The sequence below is a fragment of the Brachyistius frenatus genome, unplaced genomic scaffold (genome assembly GCF_029030835.1).
Source record: "Brachyistius frenatus isolate BFR_SWC_R1_liver_20210118 unplaced genomic scaffold, ASM2903083v1 Contig_37, whole genome shotgun sequence".
In the NCBI taxonomy this organism is placed as follows: Eukaryota; Metazoa; Chordata; class Actinopteri; family Embiotocidae; genus Brachyistius; species Brachyistius frenatus.
In genome coordinates this window covers 2317237-2333715 of record NW_027210636.1, presented here as the reverse complement: position 1 = coordinate 2333715, position 16479 = coordinate 2317237, and the positions used below count along the sequence as shown (strand labels likewise).

The 16479-nt window shown below is 42.7% G+C and overlaps 2 protein-coding genes and 1 non-coding gene across 4 annotated transcripts; 1 reads left to right on the top strand and 2 right to left on the bottom strand.

The window, feature by feature from the left end:
* Window positions 1–213: 213 nt before the first annotated feature.
* On the bottom strand, window positions 214–10111 carry LOC138622674 (cytotoxic granule associated RNA binding protein TIA1-like). Of its 2 annotated transcripts, XM_069701616.1 has the most exons (13): window positions 9866–10111; window positions 8685–8781; window positions 8356–8454; window positions 7325–7379; window positions 7098–7185; window positions 6612–6687; window positions 6295–6403; window positions 6089–6184; window positions 5110–5194; window positions 4616–4754; window positions 4046–4102; window positions 3681–3832; window positions 214–1845 (listed from the first exon to the last, which is right to left on the bottom strand). In XM_069701616.1, exons 1-13 carry the CDS (start codon window positions 9892–9894, stop codon window positions 1707–1709), a joined length of 1221 nt encoding a protein of 406 aa, XP_069557717.1. In that variant the 5' UTR covers window positions 9895–10111; the 3' UTR covers window positions 214–1706. The 2 variants fall into 2 exon arrangements, with proteins under 2 accessions (XP_069557717.1, XP_069557718.1); XM_069701617.1 differs by lacking the exon at window positions 4046–4102 and having other exon boundaries at window positions 9866–10109.
* Window positions 10112–10570: 459 nt separating this feature from the next.
* Window positions 10571–10641, bottom strand: trnag-ccc (transfer RNA glycine (anticodon CCC)). Its single transcript has one exon. It is a non-coding gene; the product is annotated as a tRNA-Gly (tRNA).
* A 382-nt stretch (window positions 10642–11023) lies between these two features.
* Window positions 11024–16361, top strand: rchy1 (ring finger and CHY zinc finger domain containing 1). The gene is made up of 10 exons (XM_069701618.1): window positions 11024–11117; window positions 11716–11835; window positions 11987–12102; window positions 13117–13195; window positions 13298–13342; window positions 13443–13501; window positions 13845–13874; window positions 14301–14421; window positions 14752–15070; window positions 15214–16361. Exons 1-9 carry the CDS (start codon window positions 11067–11069, stop codon window positions 15058–15060), a joined length of 930 nt encoding a protein of 309 aa, XP_069557719.1. The 5' UTR covers window positions 11024–11066; the 3' UTR covers window positions 15061–15070; window positions 15214–16361.
* Window positions 16362–16479: the final 118 nt, after the last annotated feature.

Sequence of the window (16479 nt, the reverse complement as noted above, 5' to 3'; positions counted from 1 at the left end):
TGTCCTTCAGTTTTAATCTCTGCTGCTCTGTGTTCCCAGAAGTACTTCAGCCAGGAGAGCTTGACATTTATAGGAACAGCGTGTGCTGGCTTCTAAAATATTTCCCCAAAAACTGAAAATGATTTATTTATTGCAAGTAGAGGTATGTTCCTTAATAATATCAATAACAACAACAACAACAACACCACGAGGAAAAGGCAAACAAACACATGGTGTGGTTTATGTGCATTAGCATTTTAATTGGACAAAGCAAGAAAACATTGATTACAGTAGCAGAGTCATCAGTTCTCAGGGCTAACACCTTTCTAAACAAAGGGGTCTGAAAATGTCCGTAGGCACTGCCTAATTAAAAAGAGGATCTTGTCAGCTAAAAGAAACCAGCTCTGTAAGGCAACAGTTAACAATGTAGGCCTCCTCATTTCTCTGGCAAAAAGAGCAAGTGTAAAGGTTGAATCCACTCAGATTTTTGATATAAAATACTGGCGTTTCAATAGATATTTAAAAAACATCAGAAGTGTCAAACATGTTCACCCTTTTACATTTGATTTGTGTGGTTTTTTTTTGTTTGTTTTGTTTTGTTTTTTTCTCAATATGCACTGCACGGCAATGCCGTCTTATCCCTGCATGGAAGAATCACGTGTTCGCACTGGTGCCAGCGTCACGTTGGATAGTGCCACTCTGCTACGTACAATGTCGGGAGTTAACTGTCGAGTTATCAAAACAAGAAATGAAAGCAAGCACCCACAGTTAACAGTAGCGTTTGTTTTTTTTTGTTGTTTTTTTTTGTTTTGTTTTTTTACTTACATCGTTTCAAATGAATGGATGGTTATTTACACGTGGCGAAAAAGATTTGAGGCTGTCTGAAAGATATGAAGGAGAAATGGAATGCAAAAAAATAAAATAAAATAAAAAAATAAAATAAAAAAAAAATAAAAAAAAGGAAACGACTCTTGGCAGTCAAATTTTGTCTAGCGAGTAGAAGAGAGGAAAAAACTGTGCAATATTTATCTGCCCTTACAGAGAAACAGCAGTGGCAACAATCCCTGCAATCGATTTTTAATCCAAGAGAAAAGTAGAACAAATTAAACAGATTTCCATTCCTCAAATAATAACTAAGGTTCATAACTTAGACTCAAGACTTTTAACACTTTAAAAAAAAAAAAAAAAAAAAAAAATGAAAGAAAAAGACACCTCTCGATGGCTGTCTGAGAGGAAAGATGTGAAAATGGAAGCAATTTTTTTTTTTTTTTTTTTTTTTTTTTAACCCAGGAAAAAAAAAAAAAAAAAAAAAAAATCCAAAAAGTTTCTCCTTTACAGTTTTATACTCATTTACAGTCAACTTAAAAATGGTAAGAGCCCTGGTTGGTGGCCAGTCTCGCCTACCACACAATAGGTGTAAATACCTGCGTGGGTCAAAATCGCCGCTCCCTCGCTCCCGTTATACCTCAAACCACCACCACCACCCCACTCCCTCCCTCCCTCCCTCCCTCTCCCGCCCACCCCACCCACCCACCCCCACCCCCAATGAAATCCCATTTTACATCTCGCAGACGTCAACCTTCCCCCGTTAGGTTCCACATCCCAGTAAAAGTCTTAGTCCTGCCACAAAATGGAGGCGGTGTTACACAGCCCCGCGGGGCACCGGGCAGCCAGTAAGAGGCTGCGGGGTTGACAAGAAAAAAAAAATCTCCCACCCTGCCCACCTATCAGTGTGTGGGGTATCCTGCGGCTCCCATACCGGGCTGGTTGGCTAGCATACTGCCATTCAATCCCTGTGTAGGCTCCATAACCCCACCGTTACTGATGGCGCTCATGCCAGTCCACCCAGCACTGGCCGGTAAGTGACTGCAAAAAAAACGGAGGTAAAGAGAGAGAGAGAGAGAGAGAGAGAGGGAGAGAGAGAGAGAGAGAGAGAAAAGAGACAAAATGCCAGCAGGTTAGAAGAGACAAGGCGAAAAGGGAGGCAAAAGGGACGGTTCGTATTAGAGCTACTAGAATCTCGACAGGCTAGAATGAGAACGAGAAGGCAAACAAGAGTTATCAGAGGATGTGAGGATGAGGAAGGCTGGGTAAAAATTAAAAAAATAAAATAAAATAAAGCTAGCAACAACAAAACAAAATCAGGAAAAAATTAAAATCAGAAAGTGGAGGGGTTGTATGGAGGCATCGAAGGGAAGTGTCATCTGATTATACATTAGGTGGACAAGCAGACAAAGAGCAAACAGGCTAAAGCGCAGCAAGCTAAATATACCTTTCTAAACAACCCCCTCCCCCATCCCCGACCACCTCCCGACTGCTGATAACCACGACACAAAAACGAACCCGCCTACAGACACATAAGCCACGCTGCACACGACGCCTCGCTTTGCTCCCGCCGCTCGTCTACGTTTGGCCGCGAAGTCGAACAAAAATTAAAATTCTCACCGAATTCACACGATGGATTTGAAAGTGGTTTTTTTGTTTTGTTTAAATTCAAATTCAGTGTTGAGATGAGACAGCTTATAACAGGATAAAAGTTTTCTCTTCAAAAATTTCAAGTCGAGAAGAGGCCCGAAGCCGCCGTCCTCGTAGGAATTGTGCATTTACCGAGCATTCGACAGTCGAACGCGCTTCGTCTCCGTCACGCCGGGGTTTTTTTGTGCAGAGCTGCTGCAGCCGGTCACCAAAAAAAATTTAAAAAAATAAAAATGTTAAAAAGACTGTCAGCAACGTGAAGCCTCTCCTTTTATTTATATCCTCGGGTGCACAAAACATCACTGCACACAGTGGCTGTCTAAATAAAAAAAAAATAATAATAATCCAAAAAAAAAAATGTGATAACCTACAGATGATATTCAACATAATCAGATCAGTAGAAAATCAATCAATGAAATCAACAACAACAACCAAAAAAATGACATTAATGAGGACAAAAAAATAAAAATTAACTGAACAGCCTTAATGAGGGACAGTCGGTACACACACACACACAACACACACACACACACACACACATACACACACACACACTGGGCAAACTGACACAAAGGGAAATGCATTCTTCATCACAAACTGCCCCCGGGTGTCGACAGGAAGTGAAAACTTTTTGATATTTTTGTGCTCCATTTAGTCAATTATCTTTAAACTTACTGAAATTCAAAAATCTTTTTAACTTTTAGCTGGTCGGAGGATTTTTTTTTTTAATTTTTTTTTTTTTTAAATGTATTATTCTTATTTTTTTAAACATTCGTTGCTTTGAGCGACCGTGGGCGCGAAATTCAAGTGATAAAAACATTTTTTTTTTTTTCTTTCTTTCCGGGGAGCAGAAGCCTTCAGGTATGAGGATGTGCTGAGCAGCAACGACACACCGAAACAGGTTTAACGACAAACATTTCAGTTCGGATTGTTCTCTCTCTCTGCGTACGTGCTTATTTCTCAATCTTCTTGAGGTGAGCGAGGAGGCGAGGAGGAGGCGAGGAGGGAGGAGGCGAGGAGGGAGGAGCCTTGGCTCCCTCCTGTGGCCAGAGCTGGCTCTCACTGACTCCCCCCCCCGCCCCTGGTCTTGAATGGGCGGCGGAGGGAGGTGGGGCCGGAGGGGAGGGGTGGGAGGGTGTGGGGGTGGGGAGGAGGTGTACTCTGGTGGTGCTGGAGTAGGAGGAGGCGGTGAACGGGAGCCCTTTGCGCACACCGTTGCTACTTACTTGAAGCCCTGCTGGTTCCAGGCCTGCCCATAGACGCCGTAGGTGGGGACCTGCCACCCGTTCGGGACGTACTGGTTGATCTGGGGCCCGTTGCCGTACCACTGGCCCCACTGGCCGTAGGGCTGGGCCGCAGCGAAGCCGATCTTGTTCTGCTGTAGAGGGCGGCACAGAGAGTCGCGCTTTCAGTACGCTTCGCATAGTTAGCCAGCCGGTTAGCCTGTTAGCATTGCGTGGACAAAAGTAAACTGGATGTTTTGCATCTTTTTAAAAAAAAACAAAAAACAACAACAACAAAAAAAAACAAAAAAAAACGGCAGTTTCCCACCAACAGTGAATAAGTTGTAATCTTTTAACGTTGCACTGACCAGTGGCGGTTTTACTTTCTGCTGGCTGCTAAAAGCTAACTGCTGTTGTCCGACCGTCTGTTGAGCAGAAGCAGAAATCAACACTTCTGTCCTTCACGACAGACACGAGTCCTTCAAAATAAAAGCACGAGCGATCGCGCTTTAAGGAGGCCTCTACGTCACCCCTCTCACCTCAGCGGCGTTCCTCGCGACAGATTTATCGTGAGCACGGCTTTAAGACCGAGCTGACGATAAGTCTCTGAAAGACTTAAAAACTTCCTGCTGCGGTCTCGTTTTTAACCAAAAGTAAACAAATCATAACATCCGATCTCAACACTTGACCAACTTTCCCGGAGAACATCGCCGAGAGGAGCCGGGCTTTTACAGCCTCAGCAAAATGGACTCAAAACATCACCTTTTGTTTTTTTTTGTTTTATTCCTACTTTATGTAAAGCTAAGAAAAAAAAAAACAACAACAACGGGAAATACATGAAATGATTGTTGGGAGTCCTTTTAAATCGTGACGTTTTCATTTTTTACGCGTGACGAAACTCGGCATCTTGTGTTTGCGTCGTCTTTGGCGTTCCTCACCTGGGGCAAGGACATCTGCTGCATCGAGTTCATCATGTCTGGGGTCTCTTTGCCCCAGTAGCATTTGACTATGTGGCCCTCTATTGAAGAGCCGTTCACCGACACAATGGCATGGGCTGCTGACTCATGGGAGTTAAACCTGCACAAAAACACAAGGGGGGGGAGGACGGGGAGGGGGGGGGGAGAGAGATTGGAAATGCTGAACCTCATTTCATAGATATTTACTCAGCAGTGGTGACCGCGCCGCTGCTGGCGATCTGGTCTGTTCGCAAACTGAGAGAGAGGATGAATATTAATCAGAACGGGGGGGGGGGGGGTGCAGGAATTAATACTCGGGACGAAACAAGACTTCTACAAAAAAAAACAGAGGAGAGCTTCAGGTTTTCTTCTCCTGTATCACAATCAGACGTCGACCTCGCTTAAGAAGAGAAGAAATGGAAAACACAAACAACAACAACAAAATTAAAAAATAAAAGAGAGAATCTCCCACATACCTCACAAACGAATAGCCTTTGTCTGGGAAAACTCTGACCTCCATGATTTGTCCGAAGGGCGAGAAGGTCTGTCTCATCAGTTGCTCTGAAAGCGCAGCAGAAAGGAGAGATTAGACGTCGTTTCCACGTGGGTCGATGTGTCGCGAGAAACGTGTCCCGCCGGCAACGCCGGGTCTCTTTAGTGGTTCCGTGTTAAAGATCACAGACCCGGTACGACTTTACGGGGAACGCCGAACTACTTTCAAGAAGTTATAATTGGAAAATTATCGACACTTCTGCTTTTTTTTTTTTTTTTTTTTTTTTTTTTTTAAAGACTAACAATGACGTCAGTCACGAAAATAGCAAACCGACTCATTTTGTCTGTGAACTAACTAATCCTTCTATGGCGTAAAGTTATAAACTGTTAGTTGGATAAATTTGGTGACACAACACAGATGGGTATTTTAAGCAAAAAAAAATACTCTACAAAGCCGTTGATTGTTGATGTTGTGGATGGACCTCGCTTAGCTGTGGTAGAAGTTATGATATGCTAGATTTACATGGCAGAGATTTTTCACTGCACTTCACTTCTGGTTATTTTTCTGAAGAAGTTCCACACCAAACTTTTTGACGGTTGTAGTCTTGAGATTGTGTTTCCCGTTTGTGCCGAAGCATCTTAACATCACAGCCCGGCGGCAACGTGTTCCTCTTCTTTTTCTTGCGTTCTTTAAAAAGGTGGTTGGCTTGTTTTTAATAGCTTTAATAATAATGCATTACTACTCGCACAAACTATTTTTTTTAAATTATTTTAAATCACGAGTCATCTCTATTGAATAATAAAAAATAAAAAAAATATTTAAAAAAAAGATATTTACAGCAGCGCTCACTTCAGCTTTTCCGCTTCATTCCACCTCTTTGAAATCTTTGCTGTAATCACGTCACCATTTTTTTGTTTTCTTGTTGTTGTTTTTTTAGCAGTGCTACTCGTAGTATTGGTCACCTGTCAGTCCTGTGCTGACTCCACCGCAGTACACTGTGCAGTTACTGGGGCTGGACTGATTCATCACTTCATCGAAGGATAGGTGCTTGGAGTTATCTGGCGGGAGAAGACGAGACACGGAGCAAGCGTTAACGCGTCGATCCGACATCCTGGGCGGGAAAAAAATTAAAAAATAAAAGAAAATCGGCACGTTTGCGACGACGTACTTTCATAGGTGGTCTTCGGGGCGGGGGGCTTTCTTGTGGCCCAGTTGGTCCGGATCTGTCTGCCTCCTAACCACTGACCCCCCATGTGCTGAATGGCGTTCTCCGCGTCCTGGAGCGAAGAAAGAGTCAAACCGAGACGCAACCTTTGTCAAAAAAAATTGCTTTTTTTTTTCTTCTTTTCTTTTCTTTTTATAAATGGCATAAAAGGACAGAAACAAGATTTGGTTCTGTTTTTTTGCAACTTATTTCATAGATAAAATGATGCTTTTAAGAGCCCCTTCATTGACAGCAGTGGGAAGACGATGATGCCGACTTACCCATTTGTTGAAGAAAGACACGAAGCCATAGCCTTTAGATTTCCCTGTAGCCATGTCTTTCACAACTCGAGCATCTCTGTGGACAAAAACACACAGCGGCGGCACGTCAGACTCTACGGGTCAAAACTTTAAAGTATTAAGTTAGAAAATTTGCAAATAATCACATTTAAGAAGCTTGAGAATTGAAAAAAATAAATAAATAAATAAAAGCGATTAAATGACGATCAAAACAGCTGATTGTATTTCGTCGACATTAACCGATTCAACTTCAAGTGAAATAAAAAAAAAATCTCGACGCTCAAGAGTTGAGCCCTCTATGAATGATGAATTCACTCTTTGCTCCCACGGTTTCCGCTCTTCTATTTCTTAATATGTTTCACCGTGACGTGGCAGGAAACGGGATCACGTTGCTTCCTGGTGTCGGAGCGCGGCCGATCCCTGATTTAATCATCTCCAGCGTCAGTTAACATTAAGCGAGACACTCACGATATCCTGCCGAACGGACCGAAGGCCGCTTTGACGTCTTCTGTGGTTATTTCTGGGCTGAGGTCTCCGACGAAGACATGAAAGTGATCTATAGGGTAAAGAAAACATAAATTATATGTTAAATACACACTTTGTTTCAAGCTTCTTTTCAAAAAAAATAATATCATTTCCAGACTGGAGTAAAAATCCACATTTCTGTACGCCATCATCGGAGGATGTGTACTTACTACTTGTGTCTTTTTTCTGGCTGGTTGGCGTCGTGGCCCAGTTGACTTTGACCTCCTGCGGAGAGGGGCAGAGAGAAGGACAGGCCAGGTGGGATACGTTTACATCGTTTAGTAAAATCACCACGATACGGGTGAATACTTTTAAGAGATTTTATAAGTTTATTGCGATATGAGTGTCTCGCTCGCTTCCTCCTGCGCATGTTAAGTGAGGGCGTGCGATTTTTATTTTTTTTATTTGTTTTATCTCTTATCCAATCTTCAGCTCTCTTAGCTTGAAGAGAAGCAGGTTGTTTTTTTTTGTTGTTTTTTTAAGGATGTGACAAAAAGCCAAGAGTTTAACCTTGGTATGACACGAAGGAGGAGCATTTCTGCAATGTCGAAACACTGAAATCTAAGACGCAGGCCAAGAACAAAAATGTATTATATCAAAAAATATATATAATTTAAGGCATATAGGTCAGCGCCACATTTTCAGGATTATGTCCAAGCACTGAACTCATAATTACACCATCCAGCACCACTTTTAATATTCTTTCATAAGACTCTGGGGTCTTTTAAATGGTGGAGATTAAAACATTAATGGTTTGCTCTGTTGTTTCTAGATAACCTGGTTGAACGAAGGTCCTCCTAAACGTAACAAGTTCGGCTCCAGAGTTATATTTCCGTTATTAATTTCTCTTCTCAAGCCTCACTTGGCTTGAAATATTCAAGCCACATCAAATAGGTCAGTTCGCTTTTAAGAGCGCGACTATTTTACAGATTAAGAAGCCGTAATGAAACAAAGTTTTACCAACGGAGAGACAATTTTCAGGCTTTCGGTAATGATGCGAAATCTGCTCGAGCAGCTTTTTCCTCGTTATTTACAATCTCCTTATTGAATTCATGAAATAAGCGAACTACCTGCACTCCACTAGTTTGTTTTGTCTGTTTGTTTGTTGGTTTTTTTTCTTTTTCAGATGAGCACACAACCTAAATTTCCCGCTCCCAACAGCCCACCCGTCCCCACTCACCCTGTAGATACGATAGCTTACCTTACCCATTATTTTCCTTCCATTCATGGCTGCCAGTGAGGCAGCAGCATGCCTGTGGTCATAGAACTCCACAAAGCAGTACGGATCATTTCCAGCCGTCTGTCAACGGGAAAACAAAACTGATATTAAGTCAACATTTAGAAAGAAAAAAAAAAAAATCACTGCAGATGACCAGAGCCACCTACTGTAGTTTCGGTGTCAGACCTGATATGATAAAGAGCGGAAGGAGAAGATCGCATCACACATATGTAGACCGATATAACACCCCCCACAGGTGAAATGTCAGCAACCAAAACCGTACACGTAAAAGAGGGGGAATAAACACTCACGTCAACTATCATTTTACAGCTCTTGCAGGGTCCGATCTGTGTGAAGACCTGCAGGATGAGGGGCTCGGTGACATCCCTGGACAGATTCCCCACATACCTGCAAAAAAACCAACCAAAAAAAAACCAGGGAGAGACACGGAGGACTTGAGTCTTTGTGGAACAGGAAGTAGCATGCAAACAAAGGCTAGTTAACAGGGCTAGCTGCAACCCACAACAATTCCTTACATCCAACGGGTGGAGGAAGGGTGGAGGTGGAGGAGGAGGAGGAGGGGAGGGGGGAGAAGAAATTTGCAATAAAAAAGGGGACGGAAATGATAACAGGGGGGGAGGGGGAGGGGGTTTCTGTTTTACGTAAACAACCCCAGTATGGTCGCCGCCTCGCCGTCCCGTCCCCCGTCCCGTCCCCCTCTCCCTCTCTCTCCTCTCCCCGAGCGTTGACGTGGCTTCTCCGCCAGCTAGCTTAACAGACGCCGCTAGCCGGCTCGCACGGGGCCTCTAAAAGGGCTAAAGTGTGCTAGCAGCTAACGGTGCTTTCGGGAAGGGGAAGGAAAAAAAAAAAAAAAAAAAAAACGCATCCTTTTCTTTACGGTCTCGATATTTATCTCTTAATAATAAAATATAAAAAAATAAAATAAAAACACGATAACACCCGCGAGCGTAGCTACGAGTCCACGGGAAGCCTTCACACGTGAGGAGGAGAAGCGACTCGCTTTAAGAATGGCGTTCGGTCGTTAGGGAGCTAACGGCGGGCTAGCGGCGAGCTAACGGCGGGCTAGCGGCGGGCTAGCCGCTTAGCTCGCCCGCTCGCTCGGTTTCATTTTCAGGCGGAACCGCGGTTCGGTGCGTTTATCGGAACCGGGTCGAACACGACTCTTCACGGCGGCGGTTCTGTTCGTGTTCCCCCACCGCGTTCCGGGAGAAAAAAAAAACAACACCCTCACTCGGAAAGTGTCGGGACGAAAATAAATATATATATAACGTGAATTGAAATAATTTTATTTATTTTATATTTTTATTTTAAATTGAGACAACAACGTGGATTTTTTTTTTTTTTTTTCCCCGTAGGGGGGGACGACGCGCCGCCAGTTAGACGGAGCCTTTCCCCCCCGTTTCCAGGACGTAGACGGGCCCCCACCACCACCAACACCACCAACACCACCACCACCGGCGCGGATACTCACAAGGTTCTGGGTTGATCGTCCTCCATCATCCAAAAAAAAAAGGGTTCGTTGTTTTGTTTGAAGCGGTCGCGTCCTGGAGGAGGCTCTTTAATCCAGTGACATACACGCGGGCGTCGGAAGACTCTATCTACTATTCACCGATAAATCCGTGGGCCCGAGTCCGCGTCTCCGTCTCCTTCTTCTTCTCCTTCTTCTTCTTCTCTCGCACCGCAGACAGCCTCGGTCTGATGCAAACAATAGGAAGTTGAAGATGGCGGAGGAGCGGCGTCAGCAGCGTCGACCTGCGCGCTGAAACCGAGCCAATAAAAAAAAAAAAAAAAAAAAAAAAAAAAATCAAGCGCTCCTTTGCTCCCACGCACAAAGATGTGCCTTCCGCACATCTGTACGGCTGGATGGAGCTGCACGCGTATATAATTAGCTTTAAAAAAAAAAATTAAAAAATAAATAAAAAGAGATGGGCGGGATTTTATTTTATATATATATATATATGTATATATTTTTTTTAACAGATAATTAACGGGCACACGTATGTTAAGAGAGAATAACAGCTGGACAAAACAGAACTGCGTTGTAAACGCAACGAGATTAAAGTCCAGTTTTTATTTTTATTTTTTTTTAATGTCGGTGATATTTGAGAAATGGGCTTTACTTTTTTTTATTTTTTTTATTTTTTTTTTATTGGGGAGCCAAAAAAAAAAAAACACGTGCGCCGCCCGGGAATCGAACCCGGGTCGCAAGAATGGGAATCTTGCATGATACCACTACACCAGCGGCGCCGGTGGTCGGGAGAGGAGGGGAGCGGAAGTTGTATCAAAGTAGATCCAGATCGATCATTCATTGATTACCGAGCAGAGTCCAACTGTACCGGAGGGCCTCTCGGTCCAGGACCTTGAAGTTTGAAGTAATGCGAAATGACTCAAACCAGCCACGGATATTTAAAACACTCAACTTTTTTTTTAAACTGAATCCAGATGTCAGCGTTAAGAAAACGAAGGAAGGGTTTTATTCTTTTTATTTAACTTATTTGTTTTTTGTTAAATTATTTCCGGACAGTGAAGCGCCGTTTAGAGCCACACCGCTTCTGTCCGGTAGGTGGCGGTAAATGCTCCGTAGCGCTTTGTTTGCCGACCTACCGTTGGAAAAAAAAAAAAAAAAACAATAAGACCAAGAAGAAGTCGTCTCCCACGAAGAAGAACCAAACATGGCTTCCGCCGCCGGTTGCGAACATTACGTGCGCAGCTGCTTGTTAAAAGTGAGTTAACTTTGGGGAAAATATCTTCCATATAAATTCATTTTAATGCGTGATTGGCTCCCAATGTGGGCGTCCGAGTTTGCCGAACTGTAACTCTGCGATAACGAGTTGTTTATTTGTATTGCTCTGGTAGCAACTACTTCTAGCTACGTAGTTATTAGCCGGTAACCTAGTGAGGGACATGACGTGTTAACATTAGATCAGATCATCACCCACCGGGTCGGCTTTATATTCTGCCTGCTTATGATATTAATGCATTGAAACTTTTGATTTTACTTTTCTATGCATCTTCTTTTTTTTTTTTTTTTAATAAGTTTTGCCGGAAGTCATTTGTTGTCTAGGCTACCCTCCGCTCAGGACTATGATTGACATATGTAAAAAAAAAAAAAAAAACAAGGACTATGATTGACATGTAAAAAAAAAAACAAGGACTATGATTGACATGTGTAAAAAAAAAAACAACAAGGACTATGATTGACATATGTAAAAAAAAAAAAACAACTAGGACTATGATTGACATATGTAAAAAAACAACAACAAGGACTATGATTGACATATGTAAAAAAAAAAACAACAACACATGTTTGTACCCGTGCAGGCACCCTGCTGTGGTAAACTGTACGTGTGCCGCCTGTGCCATGACGCAGAGGAGAACCACCAGATGGACCGATTCAAAGTCCAAGAGGTGCAGTGCTCCGAGTGTCAGGCGGTGCAGCAGGTAACCGAGAAAGAGGGGGAAAAAATAACCACTGGGTGATCTTAAATGTGTCACCGGTTTTCCAACGTTTGGTTTTCATGTTGTGGTGAGTTCAAGACCCCCCCCCTAAAAAAATAAAGAACTGTATAAATGTCAGGTGTCGCTCTTCCAGGCGCAGCAGACCTGCGAGCAGTGTCACGTGCAGTTCGGGGAGTATTACTGTGACGTTTGTCACCTGTTCGACAAGGATAAGAAGCAGTACCACTGTCAGCCCTGTGGAATATGCAGGTGAGGGAAATAGTGTGGATTATTTATCTTAAAGGGATAGCTTTTGAATGTTTTTTTTTTTTTTTAAGTGAGGTACTTAATAAATAGTCTGTAGATGAGGTCGGCACGTCTCCAGTTTGAGAGCTCAAACTCCACTTAACTAACCTCATTTGCCGTTTAAGTGTAAATTATATTATATATTTTCACCTAATTTCCTTCAGGAAGCCATTTTCACTGAAATCCTTATATTTCTCCCCTCAAAGCCACCAGACTCCCTCCACAAAAACAGTCATTTTATCCCCGACAACACGGCAGCTACTGATCTACTGGCTGCCTCGATCGGTTAGTTTACGTTATCGTGTAACTTTGGTGGTGGTTTAACACGTCAGTTTGGATCTAAAGTCGCAGCGAAGTCACTGTCGTCAATAAAACAACCAAGCTGCAGCTCCTTTGTTCTGAGCGGTAAAATTACTGTTTTTGTCAAAGGAGTCTGGTGGCTTTGAAAGAGAGCATAGATGGATATAACGGCTGCTGTTCCTCGCCTGAAATCGAGGTGAAGCACGGAAATAATTCAAAATATAGCTTAAAATAGTTTTTGATGCTGACGCCGTCCACAGCGGTATTTTTGTCTTTTAGCATCCATGTTCGGTACATCTGGCTGCTTCTCCGAACTGAAGACGAGCCGACAGTAATTTACTGCAGGAAATACACCTACTATTGATAAGTACCTCAGACAACCCTATTTAAAAACAATAAATAAATATCAAATTACCCCTTTAAATACACGTCAATAGCTTGTTACAACTTTTGTAAATAAAATGTATAACCTCAGTAATAATGACATGGATGTTTGGAGAGCGTGACGTTACACGTAAAATTTGTCATTTGTCTTTTTTTGTGATGGTTATTTTATCGTCCTGATATGAAATGTAATTGTTTAATTGTTACTTAATCAGTTTACACCACATCAATAATTTGTTTTTGTTTTTTTTTAAATCTGTGCGCTGTGTTTTGAACCTCCCCCTCCCCCGGCAGGATCGGACCCAGAGAGAAATACTTTCATTGTGAGAAGTGCAATTTGTGTTTAGCTCAAGATCTGCGAGGAAACCACAAGGTGATTATTTACTCCGCTCCTCGTCGTCGTTTACGTGTTCTGTTTAGTGAGCAAACGAGTCTCCGCGCCGCCTTCGTTCACAATCATCTTGTTGTGTTTCAGTGTGTTGAAAATGTCTCCCGACAGAACTGCCCGGTGTGTATGGAGGTAATGACACGCGTGTGGCGCATTAGAAGAGATGCACGTTTGATTCACATGAATTCATTTTTCTCTACAATTTGACACGGCGTCTCTGTTTTCCGTGCAGGATATTCACACGTCCAGAATCGGAGCTCATGTTCTTCCATGCGGTCATCTCTTACACAAGTATGACTCATTATTAGTCTCCGAATTACTGGTAGGTCAAGGTTATGGGGCTGAATGCTGCATATTTATCCCAACGTTTCATTGTAGAAAAACTAGATGGATCCACAACGTTGTCCTGACAGATTTCTGAGCACAGTGTTTATTCTTTATACTATGTTTTAATGTATCTTTAAAAAAAAAAAAGGAATAGAAATATTATATTTAAACAGATAAGGGGAAGAAAAGATAAAGATATTGTTAATTTAAAAGCCCCATATTCTATCTGTGGGAGTTTTGTGTTCAGTCGTTCCAACATCCGTTACGATGTGAAAATAACAAATACTGTTCTTTACGTTTTCCACAGGACCTGCTTTGATGACATGGTCAGAACAGGGTATGTTCCCTTTTTGGTGACTTCTTTATTTGGGGTCAAATATCGTCTCGGTTGTAATCAGATTACAATCAGCTTTCTTCAGTAAGCCGATTTATTAAATGTCAAGTAAATTAAAAACCCGGTTTCTGTAATCAGGGTTATAGTTTCTCCTGAAGAACACTGATTTCTTTGCCCTTTTACGCATTAAAAGGATTCTGTTCAAACTCTGACTAGAAAGCCATCGTATACCTAATTTAACTGTGATACAAAGTGTGCCATGGCTCCGAAATACAGCCTGGTGTTGGGGACAAATGTGAATCACTGACCAGCTGCATGTGTACATGGATTTACAGTAACCAGGTGCGTGTAAATGCGTCCTTTATTTTGTGTCATGGTTACTGCACGTGAGATCACTGACTGCGAGGCCTTCCATGTTATTTGTTTCAGAGCTTATCGCTGCCCTCTGTGCATGCACTCTGCCTGGAACATGGAGGACAACTGGGATCAGATCGACAAGGAGATCGCTCACTCGCCGATGCCCACAGAGTACCGGGGAGCCACCGTCAAAGTAAGACTTCAGGAATCCAAGAAAGGGTCGTATTTTATCATAGATAGATAGAGAGAGAGAGAGAGAGAGAGAGAGAGAGAGAGAGATAAATATAAATAAAAAAAAAAAATTAAAAATGCATGATATATACAAATAAAATAGAATTCAATTCATTTAAAAATTAAAAGCAGTGCAGCGGTGTGAATGATGATGTAGGATGGATTCGGCCGGAGGTGAGTTATTGTACGGTCTGATTGCAATGGGCAGGAATTGATGATGATGTTGATGATGATTAATTGAAAGTAGCGTTGACTAACTGACCATTCGTTGTTGTTTTTTTCCTGGCTGCAGATCATATGTAACGACTGCCAAGCCCACTGCACGGTGCCGTTCCACGTGTTGGGGATGAAGTGCACCGGCTGTGGCTCCTACAACACAGCACAGGACGGGGGACTCATCCAGCCACCGCAGCAGCAGCAGCAGCCGGAGCCGCAGGAGCAGCCAGAGGGGCAGGAGCAGCAGCAGGAGCAGCAGGTTGAGCAGGAGCAGCAGGCGGAACAACAGGCGGAGCAGCAAGAGGAGCCGGATACTGACAACGAGACGGAAACAGACGAGGAGCCTGAGCAGCAAGATCAACACGAGGAGCCCACGCCTCACTAGCTGAACCAAAGTGGGTGACGTTTATGCTGTCGACATGTGACTGTTACACTACATCGGTAAAACATTACAGTGAGTGTAACAGTAGACTGACCCAATATTAGTTGGTGCATATTTTTAAAAAAACAAAAAAGGCTATTTTCTGTACCTGCTTAGGCGGGAACTTTCCCAGGATGCACCAGGGGAGAGCTGAAGGGGACACCTCGGACAGGTTGTCGGTCTTATCACGTGACTACCGACATTGGACACCAACAGACAGATTTAAAGCCCAACGGACCTGCATGTCTTTACGTTGTGACAGGAGATCCAGGAAGGCATGACGTCAGCATGCAAACGCCACACGGCGACAGTCTGATGCACGTGCGATGAGTTCAGGAGCTGGCGTCGTCGTCGTCGTCTTTTTTTTTAATGCTATCAGCGTGTCTTGTTTGTTTTGTACTGTTACCGGCCCGTGCAGCCTCACAGATCACAGTACAAATAAACACGAGCCTCAGCCAGAACTCAACATCCTTAACACTGTAGTAAGTCAGCATATGAACATTTTTTTTTTTTAAATAAATATTGATCAAGCAAAAGGGAAAGATTCGCAGGGCATTCCTCGGAGGAATAAAAGGTGCATGTGTGTGGACTACTACATCTGCATCCGTTTTTGCTGTTTCTTGCAAAGATTCGACAGATAACATTGAATATATTTGAATTCCTGAGAGTGTTTTGCCCTCTTTATGAGCTCCACAAACCTGATTCCATAGGTAACGAAAAATTGAATGAAAAATACAACTTTTATTGTTTCCCCACCACCAAAACTCAAAGCACAAGATCTTAACGTGCAGGTCTTTAAATGTGCGTCTATTAAAGCTGTTAACCTACTTCACTTATAATTGTAAGAAACAAAATATATAACGGGGCTTTTGAGTTATCATACGCAGAGAAATCATTTAAAAAAAAAAAAAATTCTCCTTGATTTGGATGTTCTTTAACCTGCTCGTTTTCCAAAGCTGGCCAATCAGATGACAGCATGGCTTCAGCGATCTTCTTGCCTGTTCTTGTTATGCTAAACGTAAGGATGACGTAATCCCATTTTCGACACCTCCACCCATTGAGTATCTGCTCACGAACATTCAGACCGCACTGTAATTTCCGCTGTGACACGCGGCTTCTGATTCCAGGATCGACAGTCATCTTCTTTTTTTTTTCTCGTTGTCATTGCTGCCGGCGGGTGTCGGGGTTTGCTGTGCTGTAATACAAGCTCCCATTAAACAACATGATTTGTATTAAACATTGTCGCCTTCAGAACAACAGAACAACTCATTGGATTGAAGATAAAAAAAACATTTAATCACAGTTTAATTTTTCACCTGCTCATCAATACATTTGAGGTGTTGGTTCCATTAGTCAGCACTTTTTTTTTTTTTTCCATTGTAT